The sequence below is a fragment of the Triturus cristatus genome, chromosome 2_2 (assembly GCF_964204655.1).
Source record: "Triturus cristatus chromosome 2_2, aTriCri1.1, whole genome shotgun sequence".
Classification (NCBI taxonomy): domain Eukaryota; kingdom Metazoa; phylum Chordata; class Amphibia; order Caudata; family Salamandridae; genus Triturus; species Triturus cristatus.
In genome coordinates this window covers 218,860,299-218,877,424 of record NC_140582.1, presented here as the reverse complement: position 1 = coordinate 218,877,424, position 17,126 = coordinate 218,860,299, and the positions used below count along the sequence as shown (strand labels likewise).

Here is a 17,126-nt window from a genome sequence, read left to right as displayed (position 1 = left end):
CACACACGCACACAGACACACACACACACACACGCGCGCGCACACACCCCGCCGCTGCCGACCCCCCCCCCTCCCCCCCTGTACAACACGCATTGGCCATCCACTGCTCCTGTAATAAGGAGAGGGGGGAACCAAACCATAGTACTAACACACTGCACTCAGTCTGAAAACCGGTGCAGCGCCCAAATCGTGGAAGCCACCACCTGTCTGCAGAGTGATACCCAGGCTCAGAAAGAGCGGCAGGGGCCCCCAATTCAAACAACTAAGGGGTCGGTGCTTGCAGCCCGGCCGAGAGTTCAGAGTGCGGCGGCAGTCCTTGGATGGGTATGAAGTTCAGGGTCGGTCTTAGGACTGGGAAAGGACACGACTTCCGAGTCTTACCACCTGTGGGCCTTTTTGACAGAGAACCCCGGCACTTCTTAGCTCTTACTCCTGAGTTGTGACCCGGCCTCTCCTTGTGCCGGAACGCCGCTTTGGGTTTCTGGTTCGTCAGGCAGCCCGCCCCAGTAACATACGGAACATGGGTCTCTGCCTGAGGCCCCCTCGCACTCTGTCTTCTGCCTCCCCTGACTCCTGTCAGCGGCGCGCGAAACCACGACGCGGGAACCTGAAATGAACGCCGGTCTCCCAGCTCAGCTAGTCACACACAATGCACGTAGGATGACGCCAATTACGACGCACGAGCGTGCACACAAAAGAACCCGTGCTGAAGGTAAGGAAGTGTCTCGCCGGGCAGCCTTTTCAAAGCCCCACCCCCGCGGAGAGTAGCGTCCCAGTCCTGCTTATCCACATCCAGACCAAAGCAACAGCACGCCGAGCTATGGAGGGCGGCAGTTAATAAGCAATGTTGGGCTTCTTTTGCCGTTTCGGACTTGGATACCTCTCGCGTATTTGAAGTGCTGCAGCCTAAGCCTAACTTCACACCCTGTGAGAAGGCAGGTATATAGGCTGAAATGTACATGGCATTCTGTTTAGAGACGACTTTGTGCAGGACAGGACCTCCGACCTGTGGCGGCATCAGAATCCTATCACAGATGATGCCCCTTTAGTTGGCATTTTTAGGTGGAGCCTAGCAGCGCTCTGTGAGGCTTCTTGTTGTACCCTGCTCCATGTTGGTGTGTACCCCGCTCCCTGCTGGTGTGTGCCCCGCTCCCTGTTCTGTGTGCCCCCGCTGGTGTGCCCCCCCCGCTGGTGTGTACCCCGCCCCTTTTTTCTGTGCCCTGCCCCCTGCCTTGTGTGTCCTTCTCCCCTGTTTTGTGCACCCTGCTCCCCTGCTTTGTGCACCCTGCTCCCCTGCTTTGTGCACCCTGCTCCCCTGCTTTGTGTGCCCTGCTCTCTGCGCACTGCTCCCTTCGTTGTGTGCCCTGCTCCCTGCTGGTGTGTGTCCCGATCACTGTTTTGTGTACTCTGCTTTGTGCACCCTGCTCCATGTTGGTGTGTGCCCCGTTCCCTGCTTTGTGTGTGCCCCGTTCCCTGCTTTGTGTGTGCCCCGTTCCCTGCTTTGTGTGTGCCCCGTTCCCGGTTTTGTGTGCCCCGCTCCGAGCTGGTGTGCGCAATGCCCCCTGCTTTGTGCGCCCTGCCCACTCCTTTGTGCGACCTCTTGTGCGCCCCGCTCCCTGCTGTTGTGTATCCCGCTCCCTGCCCTGTTTTCTTCTAGTCTCTATACTTAGCAGCCCTCAAGGGAGAGAGTCTCTCTAAGCTTTGATCTATGTTTGTCCGAGCCGCCTCCCTCTGTCCTTGGACAGAAGTCCAGAATGATCCCACAACCAGCAACGTCCATTGCGCATTACTACTTTCTGAAGGCTGGCGACCCGTGACTGGCTGCTGCAGAGGAACCTCTCTGATGTTAAAACTGCCCACTGTCCACCTGCCCCGGGCAGGTTCATGCCTTTGCTTTGTTCAGCTTGTGAAGGTTTCTACCGCAACTCTAATGTTAGTTCTCTGTCGAGCAGAGGTCTGAAGCTGTTATTCTGTAGGAATTCTGAGTTGTGCTCAGAGCTTTTGATGCGTTTGTTTTTGATCCTGAACTCTACCTTTTCAAGTTGAGGCACTGAATCCCAGACCCGTATTTGAATGGTTTACGTCCAGCCTCCCCGAGCCCTGACGCCCAATTTAAGAAGCATTGAAAATGCAATAGGTCTCGCCTTTGTTTAAGTTAAAGCCATTTGCTTTGCTAATGGTATTGTATAGCAAAGCAAATGGCTTTAACTTAATCAAAGGCGAGACCTATTGCATTTTTAATGCTTGTTAGGTCGAGCATTCGAGACCTCTTGTATATACTTTGGTATATACTTATGTGTATGTACTTTGTGGGCTCTGGCGATCAGCCCTAGGACTTGTCTGCTTCCTCTTGGGGACTTTTTTTCTGTTCAACTGCCTCTATTTAACTGTCTTAATAGAAAACGACCAGTAGAGGTCATTAAAATACCAGAATTGCTCTCTGCTTGTTCAACTGCCTCTATTTAACTGTCTTGATAGAAAATGACCAGTAGAGGTCAATAAAATACCAGAATCACTTTAGCATTCTCTAGATTCCAGTCCATAGAAATTGTCTTCCACGAGCACGCGTAGACAATATTTTTTTCAAATCTTGTATTTTCAGTGATATGACCACCGAAGGCCCCGATTTTATATTAAAAACAGAGCTTTGGACTATACCATTTCCAGCTGAAAGGCAATGTTTCTCGCCATGTGTTCCCATACCTGGTGTGTCACAGTTTGGTGTTTACTTTCCCTTCATGTTAAAGAACTGTAGATGTTTCAGCACCCAGGCTAATGTGCTGCATAGCTAAATACATATAAGGTTCCAAAGGCGAGACCGAATGCATTGCAAATGCTTGTTATATTTAAGGATCGTGCAGCAAAGCAAGATTTTCTTCATTCCAGTTCTATGTAATGTTCCAGTTGTTATATCAAAGTCCTTGTACTCAGTCAACATTTTTCATCAAGAGCATTTTTTGTATTCTATGCTTCATTAAAAAACTTGCTTACTCTATATTGTGTTTAAGAAATAACTTTGCCTGTTACAACAGGAATGGCTCCCGCATTGTAAATAGGTGTGTTCTATTGACCCTATTATCCCAACTAGATGTGAAACTGGCTTCCTTACTTTTTGATTGGCCCTGGCTCGCTTATCTAGCATGTGCACAGAGGCCTAGGCCTGCCCCTGGTGATACAAGGTCCAGACTCCTGTCTGCGACCTGGAGGGAAGCACAAAGTGTGTCCTCACAGCTGGCATAGTACCACTGTCGATGCCCTGGGTAAGTCGGCTAAAGTGGTATTGGGAGGTACTGAGGGCCTGATTACGAGTTGGGCAGTCCTACAGCAGACAATGCAGCGCACCATTCGCTGTAGGACCACCAAACCCGTGGTGTGACCGCTCGCCAGATCAAGAGTTTATTCCTGGTCTGGCAGGTGGTCCTGCGGTTAACTGACAACGGCGGTCTGGTTGGCTCATAGAGGAGCCTAACGTGCAGAAGGCTGCTCTCTGAGCTTCCCCCTACACCACCCTGCACGTTGTGGCATACATGCCGCACTGTGCATGAACTGAGGGATGCAAATTGAGGGGGGCATTATATGTGCCCCCCCCACTTGCACTCCCTGGGCCCTGAGGCAGCAGGGGGCCCTATTAGGCCCCCCTTATTTTCCTCACCGCCACTCTTTTCATGGCACGCTCACCGCCATGGAAAGGGTGCCGCCGTGGCCCCGCCAACGTATTTCTATATCTTACCACTGTGCAAAAGCAGTGGGATCCTGTATCCCTTGCAGTCGCAGCAGTCCAGCGGTGGTACGACTGCCGCATTCTCAATACTGCAGGCGGACCCGTAGTGTGGCGGTGGTTGGACTGCTACCACAGGTCCCGCAGTCCTATTGACCTCCCAAACCCGTGATCAAGTTTTTTTTAATCATTATTGTGACCAGATCTTTTCTCTGCAAGAGTACAGTCTATTGAGCCTTATCTCGTGTACAGTATGCTGTTATGTGAGTCCCAAATCCTTGCACTAACATTTCTTTTGCATGTCAAGTGCGTGTATGTACAGGGAATGTGTAACGTATATTGATAGTAAGACTGTGTTGTGGGAATCAGAGTACTGAGGTCAGTGCGATCATTTTATGGATTGCTCCCACTTTAGCATAGGGCAAGTTAGGGGCTGGCTACCTGTGGCTAAAGGAAGGAAATCCAGACATCAAAACGCGGAAAACTGAGACTATGCTACCCATATGAATTTAATTAGGGCCTAGATAGACACGGGCTACGGATTAGTTCTTCTTGATTACTTCCATTTGGTAGATATTAGGAGTGAGGGATGGGACTAGTTTCTGGTTTTAATGGTGAGTATGGTTCTAGTCAGGGTCTGCCCTTTTGTCTGAATCTGATCTCTTCCTTCAGGAGACTTGAGACACAACAGGTGAAGAGATTTCACACTTCACTGTGCCATAGTTTTACTCCTGCTTGAAGCCAGCATCAATGCTACCTTCTGTGAGAGCCATCACCTTGCACAAAAGCTGTGTGTTGGAAATACTCCACTCCCACACCGGAAAGGGTGGTGGTAACGGGGTCTCTCCAGACATACACAGTGGTAGCTTGGCTCGAGTGGTCAGGAATCAGGCACCGTGCTAAGCATACGTCATACCCATACAATAACCATGCGTGCATCCGTTCCAAAAACGACTACACCGTAAAAATTATGAAAATATCTGTTTATCTTCTTTTTCTCTTAGTTGCTGATTAAATAAATAATAACACAATCACCATATACAAGGCTTTTTCTGTGGAAGGGTACGTCAAATAGATAGTCTTAATGATTCAATAAATAGGGGAGATCATAAATAATTAAGGCATAAATATAAGTGCATTACATACAGGCAATTAAATATTATGAGGCAATAAATACTGCAAGCCAATAAATATTGTGCGACAAATACTGTGGAACAATAAATACAGTGAAGCAATAAATAGGTTAAATACAGTGCTCTCAATAAATAATTAAAAGCTGACAGTGACACTCATAGAATCAGATCACATTTAGATTTCTATGGGCTGATTTGGCCCAGTCACAGCTTGTGGTTAGATGGATGGCTTGAGGGTGTCTACTCCCTGGCTTGGACAAGGCTGAGGCCTAAACTGAGGTAGATCAAGGGGGGGAATTCTAGAGACCTGGCTCCCTCACTCTACACAACCCCTCTGAATTAGTCTCAGCTCACCCCTGGCACAATCAAGCTGGTTCCAGCACCTCTCTAGCCCCTAGGGTAGTCTCTCAGGATTCCACAGGGCCTTAGGCGCCCTCTATTCCACTTACTGCCCTTTTTCTGAAGCTCCGACGCCGCTGGAGTCGTGTCGACGCCGTGAGGCGGTTCCGGTTCGATGTCGGCGGCCTCGGCACAATGTCAGTTCTTGACGACGCCGGTAGGCGGTTCCGGTTCGATGGCGGCCTCGGCTCGATCTCGACCTCCGGTTCGGTGACGTCGGGCAGTCTTGGCTCGATGTCGTCTTCGGGCGGCTCCGGTCCGATGGCGACCTCAGGTTCGACGACGTCGGCCGGCCTTGGCTCGATGTCGACTTCCGGCGGCTCCGGAGTGCGATCCCCACTCCCGACCTCCGGTGCTCCTCTCCTCAGGTTCCGGCGACTCCGGAGTGCGACCTCACTCCCGACCTCCGGTGCTCCTCTCCTCAGGTTCCGGCGACTCCGGAGTGCGACCTCACTCCCGACCTCCGGTGCTCCTCTCCTCGGTCTCCGGCGACTCCGGAGGGCGGACTTCACTCCCCCGTCGACGCCGCTCACTCGACCTCGGGTGACTTCCTCCTCGACCTCTGGTACTCTCTACGACCTCCGTCGGCGCCCTCTCTCGACCTCTGGCGGCTCCGGGTACGACGTCTGCTTTTCCAGTCAGCGCCGCTTCTCCACCTCGGGCTCCGGGTCTCTAGGCTTCTCGACGTCGGACTCCAGGAAAACCAATAATCAGGTCAGGACTTTGCTGTTCTTTGCTTCTAAGGCCTGTTCCTGCTGTCCAGGTCCTTAAGATGGTTTTTCTTGCTTCTTCCCACACAGGGCTCCAGGCTGGGCTCAGTCAGTAGGGACTAGTATCAAGGGTGGGTTTATGGACCCCACTCCAGGCACAAGTTTCCACCCCTGCTGCCTCACTCCTTCCTCCTTCAGGTTTCTGCTGCTCTCTCTTCACCAGTCAGGTGCCAACTGCCAGCTCCAACTGCCAACTCTCTGTCTTAGCTTCCCAACATTCTAAACCGCCTCCAACTGTCACAGGGCTCCAGAATGTTGCAGAAGGTTCTAGTAGGTTCCAGTGGGTTCTGCTGATGTCACAGGTGGCCACCATTTTGTGCTCCAGGCCCTCAGACAGAAGTTCCAGGGGTAGATAAAATGGCTCCCTGAATCTGCATCAATACTAAAAAGTCTGGTGGTTCCCAAAAAGGAAAAATACTAACCGGGCTTGAGGCAAAAGTGGGACAAAATAAATAATGGAGAGGAGGGACCACCCAAAGGGCTGACAGGTCTAACACTGTGTCTGAGGAATAGACAGAAAATTATATTTGAAAACGACAACACACACCGGTTCTAAACAGTGAATCCACATCCTCTGTCTGAAAAGTGAGTATACAAGTGGTATCAAAACTAACTTGCTTTGTTAGAGTTGCAAGTTCTTCATGACCTAGTAAGGGAGTGCTCAATAGAGTACTCAAAGGTCGTCTTTGTGACCAAGGTGCATGTCTTCATGACGTGCAGTCTCCCACAGAAGAGGAAACACCACCCAAAGTCTCTGCTTTCTGCTGGAGAAGCTGAGTCTTTCACCTCCCCTGCCTGCAAGAGCGAGAAGGATTGTGCCTGGCCCTCCAGGAGGAGAGACTAACCAGGAGGAGAAGCTCCGCTTTTTCCCAGCATGCGGACCAACCATTGGAAACTGATAACTAACAGGGAGTGAATCCTAGAGCAACAGTTTGTGGAGCGTTCTTCCAATACCTCCCATTGGTTCTTTTTTTTTTTTTTTTTTTTTTTTGAAAAAGTTTTTATTGAACAGTAATTCGGTTACAAGAATGGGCCTACAACCACCCGGGCCGGCCGCTAGGTACATAAGGAAATATACACATATCAAGGCTACAGTCAGTTCCCAGGGCACTGCCCCGCAGTGGCTCAAGATAGTTCTCGAAGAACAGCAAGCGTGAGTCCAACAATAACAGAGACAAAATGAAAAACAATAAAAACAATAAAAACAAAAGGCGAGTTATGAGGGATACCAGTGCGGCTCAGGCTCCCCCCGGGAAACTCCAGTCAGAACATTTGAGCAATCCACTAAAGAGAGGAGTACCGGGAGGCCGGGGACGGAGGGGGGGGGGGGGAAGGGGGTCAAGGGAGATGAACGTCCATATGTAGTTGTGACAAAAAGCGCCAGGAGCCGCCAAGGGTCAGGGGGACATGGCGATATCAGTGTCCACCAGGGGGGGCGTACAGATGCCTCCGCGATACGCATTCCATTGACCCCAAATTCTACCCCATGCCCCCGGCTTGCCACGGGCCACATACACTGTCTTCTCCCGAAACATACACCAGTCCATATTCTCCTTCCATACTGACACGGTGGGCGGCCGTTGAGCGCCCCAAAGTTGCGCTATATCCCTCTTGGCAATCATGTTCCCTAGGGCCGCCCACCGAGTCTGAGCCGCGTTGTAGTCATTGGGCTCCCACACATTCAGGACACAGCGACGCACCTCCGGCAGCAGCACAACCCCGGTGACCTGTCCCATAACCGTGTGGACCCGGCGCCAGTAGTCCGCCACCTCGCGGCACTCCCAAAGGATATGAAGAAAGGTGGCGCTGAGCCCACAGCCTCGCTTACAGAGCCCGTCGTCGGAAAATCCCATCGTGACCAAGCGCGGACCCGTGACATACACCCGGTGGAGAATCTTGAGCTGTACCAACCGGAGACGAGCCGGAATGGCAACCTCCTTGGGGGACGACAGTGCAGACTGCCAGTCTTCGTCGTCCAATTCGACCCCATCCCCAGTCCAAGCCTCCCGAAGGCGCACCAGGAGATCCGCCCGGTGATTAATCAATTTTTTATAAATTAAAGAAATAGTACTATCAGGGACATGTCCGTCAAGTATGCGGTCCTCGAGGGGCGAGGAGACAGGGATCTTGGTCCCCTCCCCGAAGACCGAGAGCAGGGCGTGTCGAACCTGGGCGTAGCGGAAGAACTCCCTGTCGGTCAGCTCGTATTCGGCCTGGAGCACCGCGAAAGTCTTGACCGCGCCCTTGTGCCACAGGTCTCCCACTTTGCTGATACCAATCGTGTCCCACTGGTCAAACCCCTTGGTGGTCCACAAGCTGCCCAGGCGGTCGGAGGCAAACAAGGGAGTAGCACATGTCATTCGCTCACTCCAGCCCATGGCCGCAGTGGCAGCCCTCCAGGTCCGCACAGCAATCTTAGTAGGACCCGTAAGGGTCCGGTCAGCCAGGCGGGAATAAAGTGCCCTGTTGTAGTTCCCGCCGGGAAGCAGGAACCTGTCCATCTCATACGCCGGATTCAAGCCGGGCGCATACGTGGCGTGGTTAATGGCAGATAGCTGCGAGGCCCAATAGTACCTGCGAATGTCAGGAAGCGCGATGCCCCCGTCATACCAGGGGAGAGTGAGCTTGGCAAGAGCAATACGCGCCCGGCCGTTCCACACCAGTCTCCTCTGCAGGCTCTCCACCTCCCGAAAGTAGGCCACTGGGATAACGTCGAAGGAGTTCTGGAGTGCATAGAGGAACCTGGGAAGGGACATCATTTTAAACAGCGCGGCCCGACCCAGCGGGGACAGGGGCAGCCTGCACCACCGGGCCGTGTCCTCACGCAGTCGCCGAAGTGGACGCAGGAGATTCTGCTCATAGCGAGCCACCGGGTCCAGCGAAACGTATATCCCCAGGTACTTAAAGCCGCTCAGAGATATTTGAATCGGGAGCCGAGGCGGCAGGAGAGGAGGACCACCAGAGATGGGATAAACGCAGGATTTAGACCAATTGATCGTGAGACCCGAATTGTTCCCAAAGGAGGTCAGAACGTCAAAGAGGACGCTGAGTGACTGCCGCGGTGAGGTGAGATACAGGAGAATGTCGTCCGCATACAGCGAGACCCGATCTTCGAAGCCCGGGCCCCACCGGATCCCTCTAAGCGAGGGCTCCCAACGGAGCCAGGCAGCGAGTGGCTCCAGGGCGAGAGCAAAAAGCAACGGGGACAACGGGCACCCCTGCCTCGTGCCCCTGCCGAGGGCAAAGGGCCGAGAGACCCGCCCATTCACCACCACTTGAGCCATGGGTCCCGTGTAAAGGAGCCTCACCCAGCCAATAAATCCCTCTCCAAAGCCGAATTTATCCAAGACGGCCCAGAGGAATGGCCACTCAATAGTGTCAAATGCCATCGTGGCATCCAAAGAAACCAGCACGGCCGGTTCGGTGAGGAACTCCGCCCTGGCGAGGACCCCGTGCAGACGACGCAAGTTAAGAGCGGTGTTGCGGTGCGGGATAAAGCCGCATTGGTCCGGATGAATAAGGTCGCACACGACACTCAACAATCGATTGGCCAGGACTTTCGCCAGGATTTTAGGCTCCGCATTGAGCAGTGAAATAGGCCGGTAAGAGGTACAGCGGTCACGCGGCTTGCCCTCCTTGGGGATAACGACTATAGAGGCCAAGCGCTGGTCGGCCGGAAGGGAACCCGCCGCAAGAGAGTCGCGGAACATGCGGCTGAGGAAGGGCGCAAGCTTATCAGGACGCAATTTGTATAGTTCAATGGGCAGACCGTTAGGACCCATAGCCTTGCCCGAGCGAAGGGAACGGATCGCGGTCGCTATTTCATCCGACGATAAGGGGGCGTCCAGCCGCTCCCGGTCCTCAACGGACAGGCCGGGCAGAGCAATATCTCTCAGTAGGAGGCGAGAGTCATCCTCGTCCCTGTCAGTCACCGGGGAGTACACCGCCCGGAGGTGGTCAGCGAAGCATTCCACAATCTCATCCGGCTCAGTCACACACACACCATCCGCAGCACGCAACTCGGGGACCACACGATTCACTCTCTCCTTTTTGTCCAGCCACGCAATCAACTTTCCCGCTTTGTCCCCCGCGTCATACAATCGGCCCTGCTGCTCCCTATACATAGTTTTGGCCGCGTCAGTGACCAGGGACCTATATTCGAACTGTTTCAGGCTAAGGGCATGTAGCCCGTCCGGAGTAACATTCGCCTCCAAGGCCGACTCCAGCCCCGAGATGTCAGTCTCCAGCTTCACCACCACCTCGCTCCTGACCTTCTTGGCCACCACTATCTGGGCGAGGGCGTGTCCGCGTATAACAGTTTTAAAGGCTTCCCAAAGGGACAGCGCAGACGACACCGACCCCTCGTTTTCACTGAAGTATTGGTCCATGGCCTTAACCAGGCTGTCACGAGTCACAGGGTCCCGCAGGTACCAGGGGTTAATGGGAGCTATCCGCCCTGCGGACCGCGACCCGGTGTCAAAGAGAAGCCACAGCGGAGAATGGTCGGAGATACCACGCGCCAGGTGTCTGACCTCTCGAATCCGACCAGTCTGCGCCGCGGGCGTAAGGAAGTAGTCTAACCTGGAGAGACTCCCATGCGCCCCCGAATGAAAGGTGAACTGGCACTGGGTCGGATGCATTAGTCTCCAACTATCCACCAAGCCGAAGGTCTCCAACATCCCGCCCAGCCATGACTGGGCAGCGGGGAGGGTCCTCGGTGGGTGACGATCCAGTTCACCCGAGACCACAGAATTAAAGTCCCCGCCCATGAGCAGGAGGCCGTCCGGGAGGTCAAGCAGCATTTGACCCAAATCAGTAAAGGTGGAGTTCTGGAGGCCCGGGGGGACGTAGACTGAAACCAGGGTAAGGGGCTGCCCCTCCCACCTCCCAATCAAACACACATAGCGCCCTCTGTCATCCGAGACTATCCTCGTGATCTCCACCGGAAGGGAGGTTCGCAGGAGAATGCCCACCCCCCTGGAGCCAGTTGTGAAACCAGAATGGGCTACGAGGCGGTATCCCCCCCTGTTCATCGCATGGCAGACATTGCCGACCAAATGCGTCTCCTGGAGAAACACCACATCAGGAGTCAAACGACGCAAATATTGCAGTACAACACCCCGCTTAATACGGTCCCCCAACCCATTGACGTTCCATGACATAAGCCTCAACCCGTCTCCCCCCCATCCCCTCCAATAGATCAAGAGGCCCCCAGCCCGCAGCACCGCTCCCAAATATGGATAAAAATCAATACCTCGCCCTGTAAACAAAAAACACACAACTAAACAACCCCTCTTCCCCCCCAACCCCACCCCAAGTCCAACGCCCCCCACCCTGCACCCCTGCGGGCCAAAGACCCCCCCCAACTTGCAGTGTGCCTGTCGCCCCACTAACCCCATTCTACAAAAAGACCCCGGAGGAGGAAAGGGACCCGAACCCGCCCGCACCCCTCACGGGTCCTGGTAAAACACAGTATGCAAAAGAAGTAAGACCCAACTGTACAGTGCAAAACCGCAAAAGCAAGGACCAAAGGTCAGTCTAAGGGGACCCGTCACCTGCGGTGCCCCCAGAGGGCCCGGGCCGGCCACCCATGTCCGGCAGCGAGTCCAGCCAGTCACTTGCGGCCACAGGAGAGTCAAAAAAGACTGTCCGTTCTCCATGCTCCACTCGAAGTTTCGCCGGGTAGATCATCGAATACTTCAGGCCTAGCTCGCGGAGACGGCGCTTCACTCCTTGGAATCCCATCCGCTGTTTCTGGACCAGTTGCGTGAAGTCCGGGTAAAAGTTGATGGTCGAGTTCTCGTAGCGGACCGGGCCACGGGTCCGCGAAGCCTGCAGAATAGCATCGCGGTCCCTGTAGTGGAACAGTTTAGCCACGATAGGCCTCGGGGGGGCCCCCGGCCGCGGCCGGCCGCCCGGAACTCGATGGGCCCGCTCCACAGCGAAGAATTTGCTCAGGCCAACCGGGGACAGCTGTTGCAGGATAAGTTCCTCGACCACGAGGTCCACCGGGCGGCTGTCGGAGGACTCCGGTACCCCAATGATGCGGATATTGTTGCGTCGGGCCCGTCCCTCGAAGTCCTCAAGCCGCCGGGCCATATGGTCGTTGACCAATCTAATGTCCCCAAGCGCGGCCCGCAGATCCGACACCTCCGCACCCAGGGTGGAGGTCCGTGTATCAAGGGCCTGGACCTTCTCGTTGGTTTTAGAGAGGTCGGCCCGGATCAGGGTGACGTCGATCGCGACAGTGTCGATCTTACGGGCCAGGGCCTCATATTGTGTCGCGATAGTTTCCCTGATGCCCTCGATGGCGCCCATAATATCCTGTAGGGAAGGTTCCGCAGAGACGGTCGTGCCTCCCCCTGCAGCATCCGGGGAGAGGCCAGCAGCGCCAGGGGACCCCCTGCCCTGGGTATAGCGGTCCATGTTGTTGCTCTGGACCGCTCCCCCGCGCAGTGAAGCCTTGGTCTTGCGCCCCTCCGGACCCCCTTTGCCCGCCATGTGAGCGCAGTCTCTCAATGGGACCTCCGATCAAGGGGAAAGGACCACAAACTGTCGGTGTAGGAGGCGTTAGGCCCGCCAGTAGCAGATGGAAGCAAGCCTCGGGCAGAGGCCCAGGAGGCACCTCGCCACCTTGAGCACGCACGCCAGATGATCTCCTGAAGGCCAAAACCGAAACCGAAAGCGCTGAATCGGTAACTGGCACCGCGCTGAGGCCGCTGTTGTTCAATTGCAGCCCGGCCCCACGGGTCACCTTCACCCCGGCCACCTCCGTCGGGTGGGTCCCAAAAGTTCCGACGACGACAACTCAGGATTCCCAGGTCCGATTAGAGTTTTGAAAAGAGATATATGATCAGCTGGTCTTCATCTCCCAGATTCCATACACCAAATCAGGATAGTCTCAGGATACATTCCGAGGAGCAGAAAGGGTCCGGGGAGCCCTGTGCTCACGCGACCATCTTGGATGCGCGCTAGGCTCCTCCCTCCCATTGGTTCTTGCTTTGAAGTGCCCCAAGACCTCGAATTGCCAGGCATTATGGTGTGATCGTTTTGCTGCCATATGCCTGAGAGACTGTTACTGCCGCTGCTGACTTCGGGGTAAGAGATTCCTTGTCGCCACCAATGAGGATGCTCTTATCGGTCTGGAGGCTGCAATTGATGAAGACACCCACCTGCTGAATATTGGCTCATGGCCGGAGGCCACACATTCAATCCCGGTCCAGGGAAGCTGTTGCTGCTCTAAATGAGGGCTGCTGTGGGAGCCTGCGGCAATGATCGCACCAACCCGTCAAGTTCTGAGTGAGGTCTCTTCTGCGGTACCTGCAGTTCAGGAGCCACTGCCATAGGAATGGGACTTCTAAATGTGCCCCAGCACAGAGTTGCATCTACAGTAACACAGAAATCCACAGTAACCTGGTAGGCGCTGGGCCTGTCTATAAGTTGAAAGAGAGACTGAGGAAGCAGAAGAACTCTGCCGTATGAACGTAAAACTTTTACTAGGCAAGCTTCAGTTGTTGAAAGTGAACTGAACTGTTGTGCACATCCAAGAACTGGGATAACTAAGTTAACTGTGCTTGTGCCTAATTCATGCCTAGACCCTGGCTATAAACCTCTGATTTGTAGATTTGAGAATACTCCAGATAGTAGAAGAGGGTACCAAAAGGTATGTAGCACCTCACTGAAGCTTAGAAAAAGGTGTGCAACCCCTTAACTGATCATTCTAATAGTGCTGTGTAGTATTTTATTTTGCTGTGTGATTAAATTACTTTCTTTTAACTAAAAGATGAGCACTGTGCAGGACAATCTGTTACTGTCTGTTGAGTTCTGAACTCTTGCCCCCCATACTATACCTGAGATGCCTTTGACTGCTTGCCTTTCCTTCTTTGACTCACCAATTGAGGGACTGGAAGGACTGGACCATTCTGTTCTTTACCTACTAGTCTTTAACTGCATGTGTGGTGGGACCTCAAAGTAGTAACAGACATGTGCATCGTTGGTGACTGGTTTGTAACTGGAATAATATAGTAAAAATACTTTCTTTGTTAATGAAATATGATTTGTTTTCTCAACTGCAGCCATATTTCACCTGGTCTACCACTGAAAAAGTAGTTTGTTTGATGCAGCTTGTTGTCCCTGGCTGAAATATCAATTTATTGTGTTGGAGATGGCCCAGTATTAATTTTATTAGCCAGGCTCTCAGGTTGTTCTTGCTGAATGAAATTCTTTATCTTTTTGTTAGTTTGCTTTTACTTTTTAAAATCTTTTTAACAAACTTTGATTAATGTGATTTTTAAAAAAACTTTTTTCCTGATTTTATTCGCAATGTTAAGTTATAGCAGCGGGAGGAAAAGCCTTAGCTTGCATTGTCGACGTGAGAGATGAGCAACAAGTCACCGATGCTGTTGACCAGGCTGTGAAGACTTTTGGAGGTAAAGTTGTTTATTTATTCCATGGTTATGACTTTCGATCAAGAGCCTTTTATGTTTAATATTAATCATTCTGCATACATTTTATTCATAGCAAGCAAGAGGAATCATACTTTTTAATTGCTGTTTTTAAGTGCTTTATATTTTAGTTATAGGTAGTTTATGCTTAGATTCATTATCCTATTTTTCTGACTTGTTCAATCACCACCACTTAATAGACCGTTCCAGAACAGGTGTTCAATTGCTGCAACTAGTAAGGATAAAAATCTATAAGCAGCCTTTTCATGATTATCTTCTCTCATGTTCCCTTTACATGTCTGACCCCGCAGTTTTTTTTTTTCCTAGAACCAAAATAGACCCGAGCTATGCCCTCAATCGGTTATGCGTAGAATTATCTTCAGTGCCTTTTGCCACAGATCTAAGAGTATGGTGCTGTATGCTGTAGAACCATGTTGACAACTGCACAGGTCTTCATCCATTTCCCAGTCTTGTAGTGCGCTGCTCTCATAAGTTCCCATTTTCCAAAAATCCAACTGGAGCAGAAAAATGTCTACCACCCCCTCCACCTTTAGTTCAAGGTCTTCATTTTGGGGAAGAGTCCACAATAATGTGTGTTGCATCATACTTAGCTGTGGAAATCGTGTTGCTAGATGCAGCCTGAAAATAGAACCACGTGCAATCAAGCAGTATCCTAGACAAAACAGTCTAAATTCAGAACTAAACACTGGCCCGAAACATTACTGGGACAACCTACAAAAATGTAGCAGACACAGGAACTTTCTATGTGACATTTCTCCTTGATCTCTTTTTCACCTTTGACATAGATCAGAACCTATAACTGCTTGTAAACCCCCTACAGTCTGTTGCAAACGTAATCTAGCAAGCATTTGGGTGGGTGAGAACAGTGCTTGATCAGTGCAGCCAACGATTCCACTTAGGCTACCTGCTTTTTCCCCACCAGAGGCTTGTGAAGTCTTGCATGAATTCTGCACTTCCCTCCAACCGCCATGCCTGTTCAGTATAAGTCCCTCTTGAATCTTATCTGAGCCCGCTGCATCTTCTTAAGCTTGTGTGTGGATTACACACAATCGTGCTCTAGCGGCTAAAGCAGTCGACCTCGAAGCAGGGGAACCGTGTTCGAGTCTCGGCAGGAAAGCTCAACATCCTGTGATTCTGGGCAAATCACTTATTCTTCTCTTGCCTAACAAAATGAATGTGTTCATCTGTAACACAGCTGGTGCTCATGGAAAGCGCTCTAATACCTTCGGGTTGAGTTCGCACTATATAAAACTCCGGACTTTTTTGGTTCTACATAAGCTGGAAAGGGGGAAAAAAGACCAATTCAGTGCAGTCTCAGAAGTCCTTGTAGCTGTTGAAAATTGCACGAAGCAACTTAGCCTCAAGATAAACAGATATAAAACCAAGAAACTTGGCCTCTGACCACCCCCACCTTATGCATTAATTGGATTGACTGTCTACCCCTGTTATCTAATGATAAGGTAGCCTTCAAAGTTAAGGTCGGGAACTTCAGAGTCTTGTGATATGTTAACCTGAGCTTAAATGTTGAAATGAAGTTGGTAGTCAAAGATACCTTCTACCAGTTTAAACTTCTCTCAAATACTCATCCCAGCTGAGCAACACGTAATGGCAACAATTACTTTAGCCAACTCCCGCCTACACTATAAAAAACACCTTCTATCTATACATGCCTACCCACAGGAAAAACTTCAAGGTGCCTGTAAGCCCAGTATCCTTTGGGCACACACATTTTCGCTCTTCCGAGGAAGCAGTCAGTTTTGCCATACCTCTGAACTATGCACTGGTTCCCAATTAGTGAAGACTAAACTTCAAAATATATTCTCACCTATAAAGCCTGGAAGACCTACTAGACAATCGCATGCTGTCATCTAAAAAACAGCTACTTTTCTCTGACTTCCAAGTGGTCCTCTGGACCAAAAGCAAAAGACGAGGAGAGACGTGCTTCTCTGCCATGATTATTGAATGACCACCCCACCCTTCAGCGTCTGCAGTGACCTCAACCTCCTAGATTTCTTTACAACGCTTAAAAAACGTAACTCCTCTTAACAGTGTCTTCCCCGGTCTCTTAAGGTGACAGGTGCGTCAATGTTAAGAGTACCAGACCACATGGATTGCACTCGCAAGACCCTCCTTGAAACCCCTGGCCTCCAAAAATTATTATGCTGTAACATATTACAACATAGCGATGACATACCCCACAGCTATTTAAAGTAGTATACATGAAACCAATGGGTGAAGTTGTACTCAATGCATTTTTGCACTTACATTGGTTTCACTTTAGTGGAACAGAAAACACGTGGCTTATGTGCCATAGTTTGAGTAAGGCATTTTTCTCTATTTGGGCAATATTTCTTAGGGTCTGTGTTATTGGTTTGTGAAGTTTAAAATATAAGATGTGAACATGTTGTGCAGTTATGGTGTGAATGTTTTGCTGCCATATGCCTGAGAGATTGTTTAATGCAGAATGGTGTTGTCTTTCATTCAGGAATAGATGTTTTGGTGAACAATGCCAGTGCCATCAGCTTGACCGGCACTCTGGAAACCCCCATGAAGAAAGTGGACCTCATGATGGGCGTCAACACAAGGGGAACCTATTTGGCGTAAGCACGATAAGCACTTGCTGATAATCCAAACTGTGTAA

General features: G+C 51.5%; 1 protein-coding gene across 1 annotated transcript in view; it reads left to right on the top strand.

Moving 5' to 3' along the window:
• Positions 1 to 17,126, top strand: part of HSDL2 (hydroxysteroid dehydrogenase like 2) — a 208,255-nt gene that overhangs the window by 20,324 nt on the left and 170,805 nt on the right. Inside the window, exons 3-4 of the mRNA XM_085641264.1 lie at positions 14,351 to 14,449; positions 16,971 to 17,085. Of these exons, the coding sequence (XP_085497390.1) occupies positions 14,351 to 14,449; positions 16,971 to 17,085 (214 nt within the window). The remainder of the gene's footprint in view (positions 1 to 14,350; positions 14,450 to 16,970; positions 17,086 to 17,126) is intronic.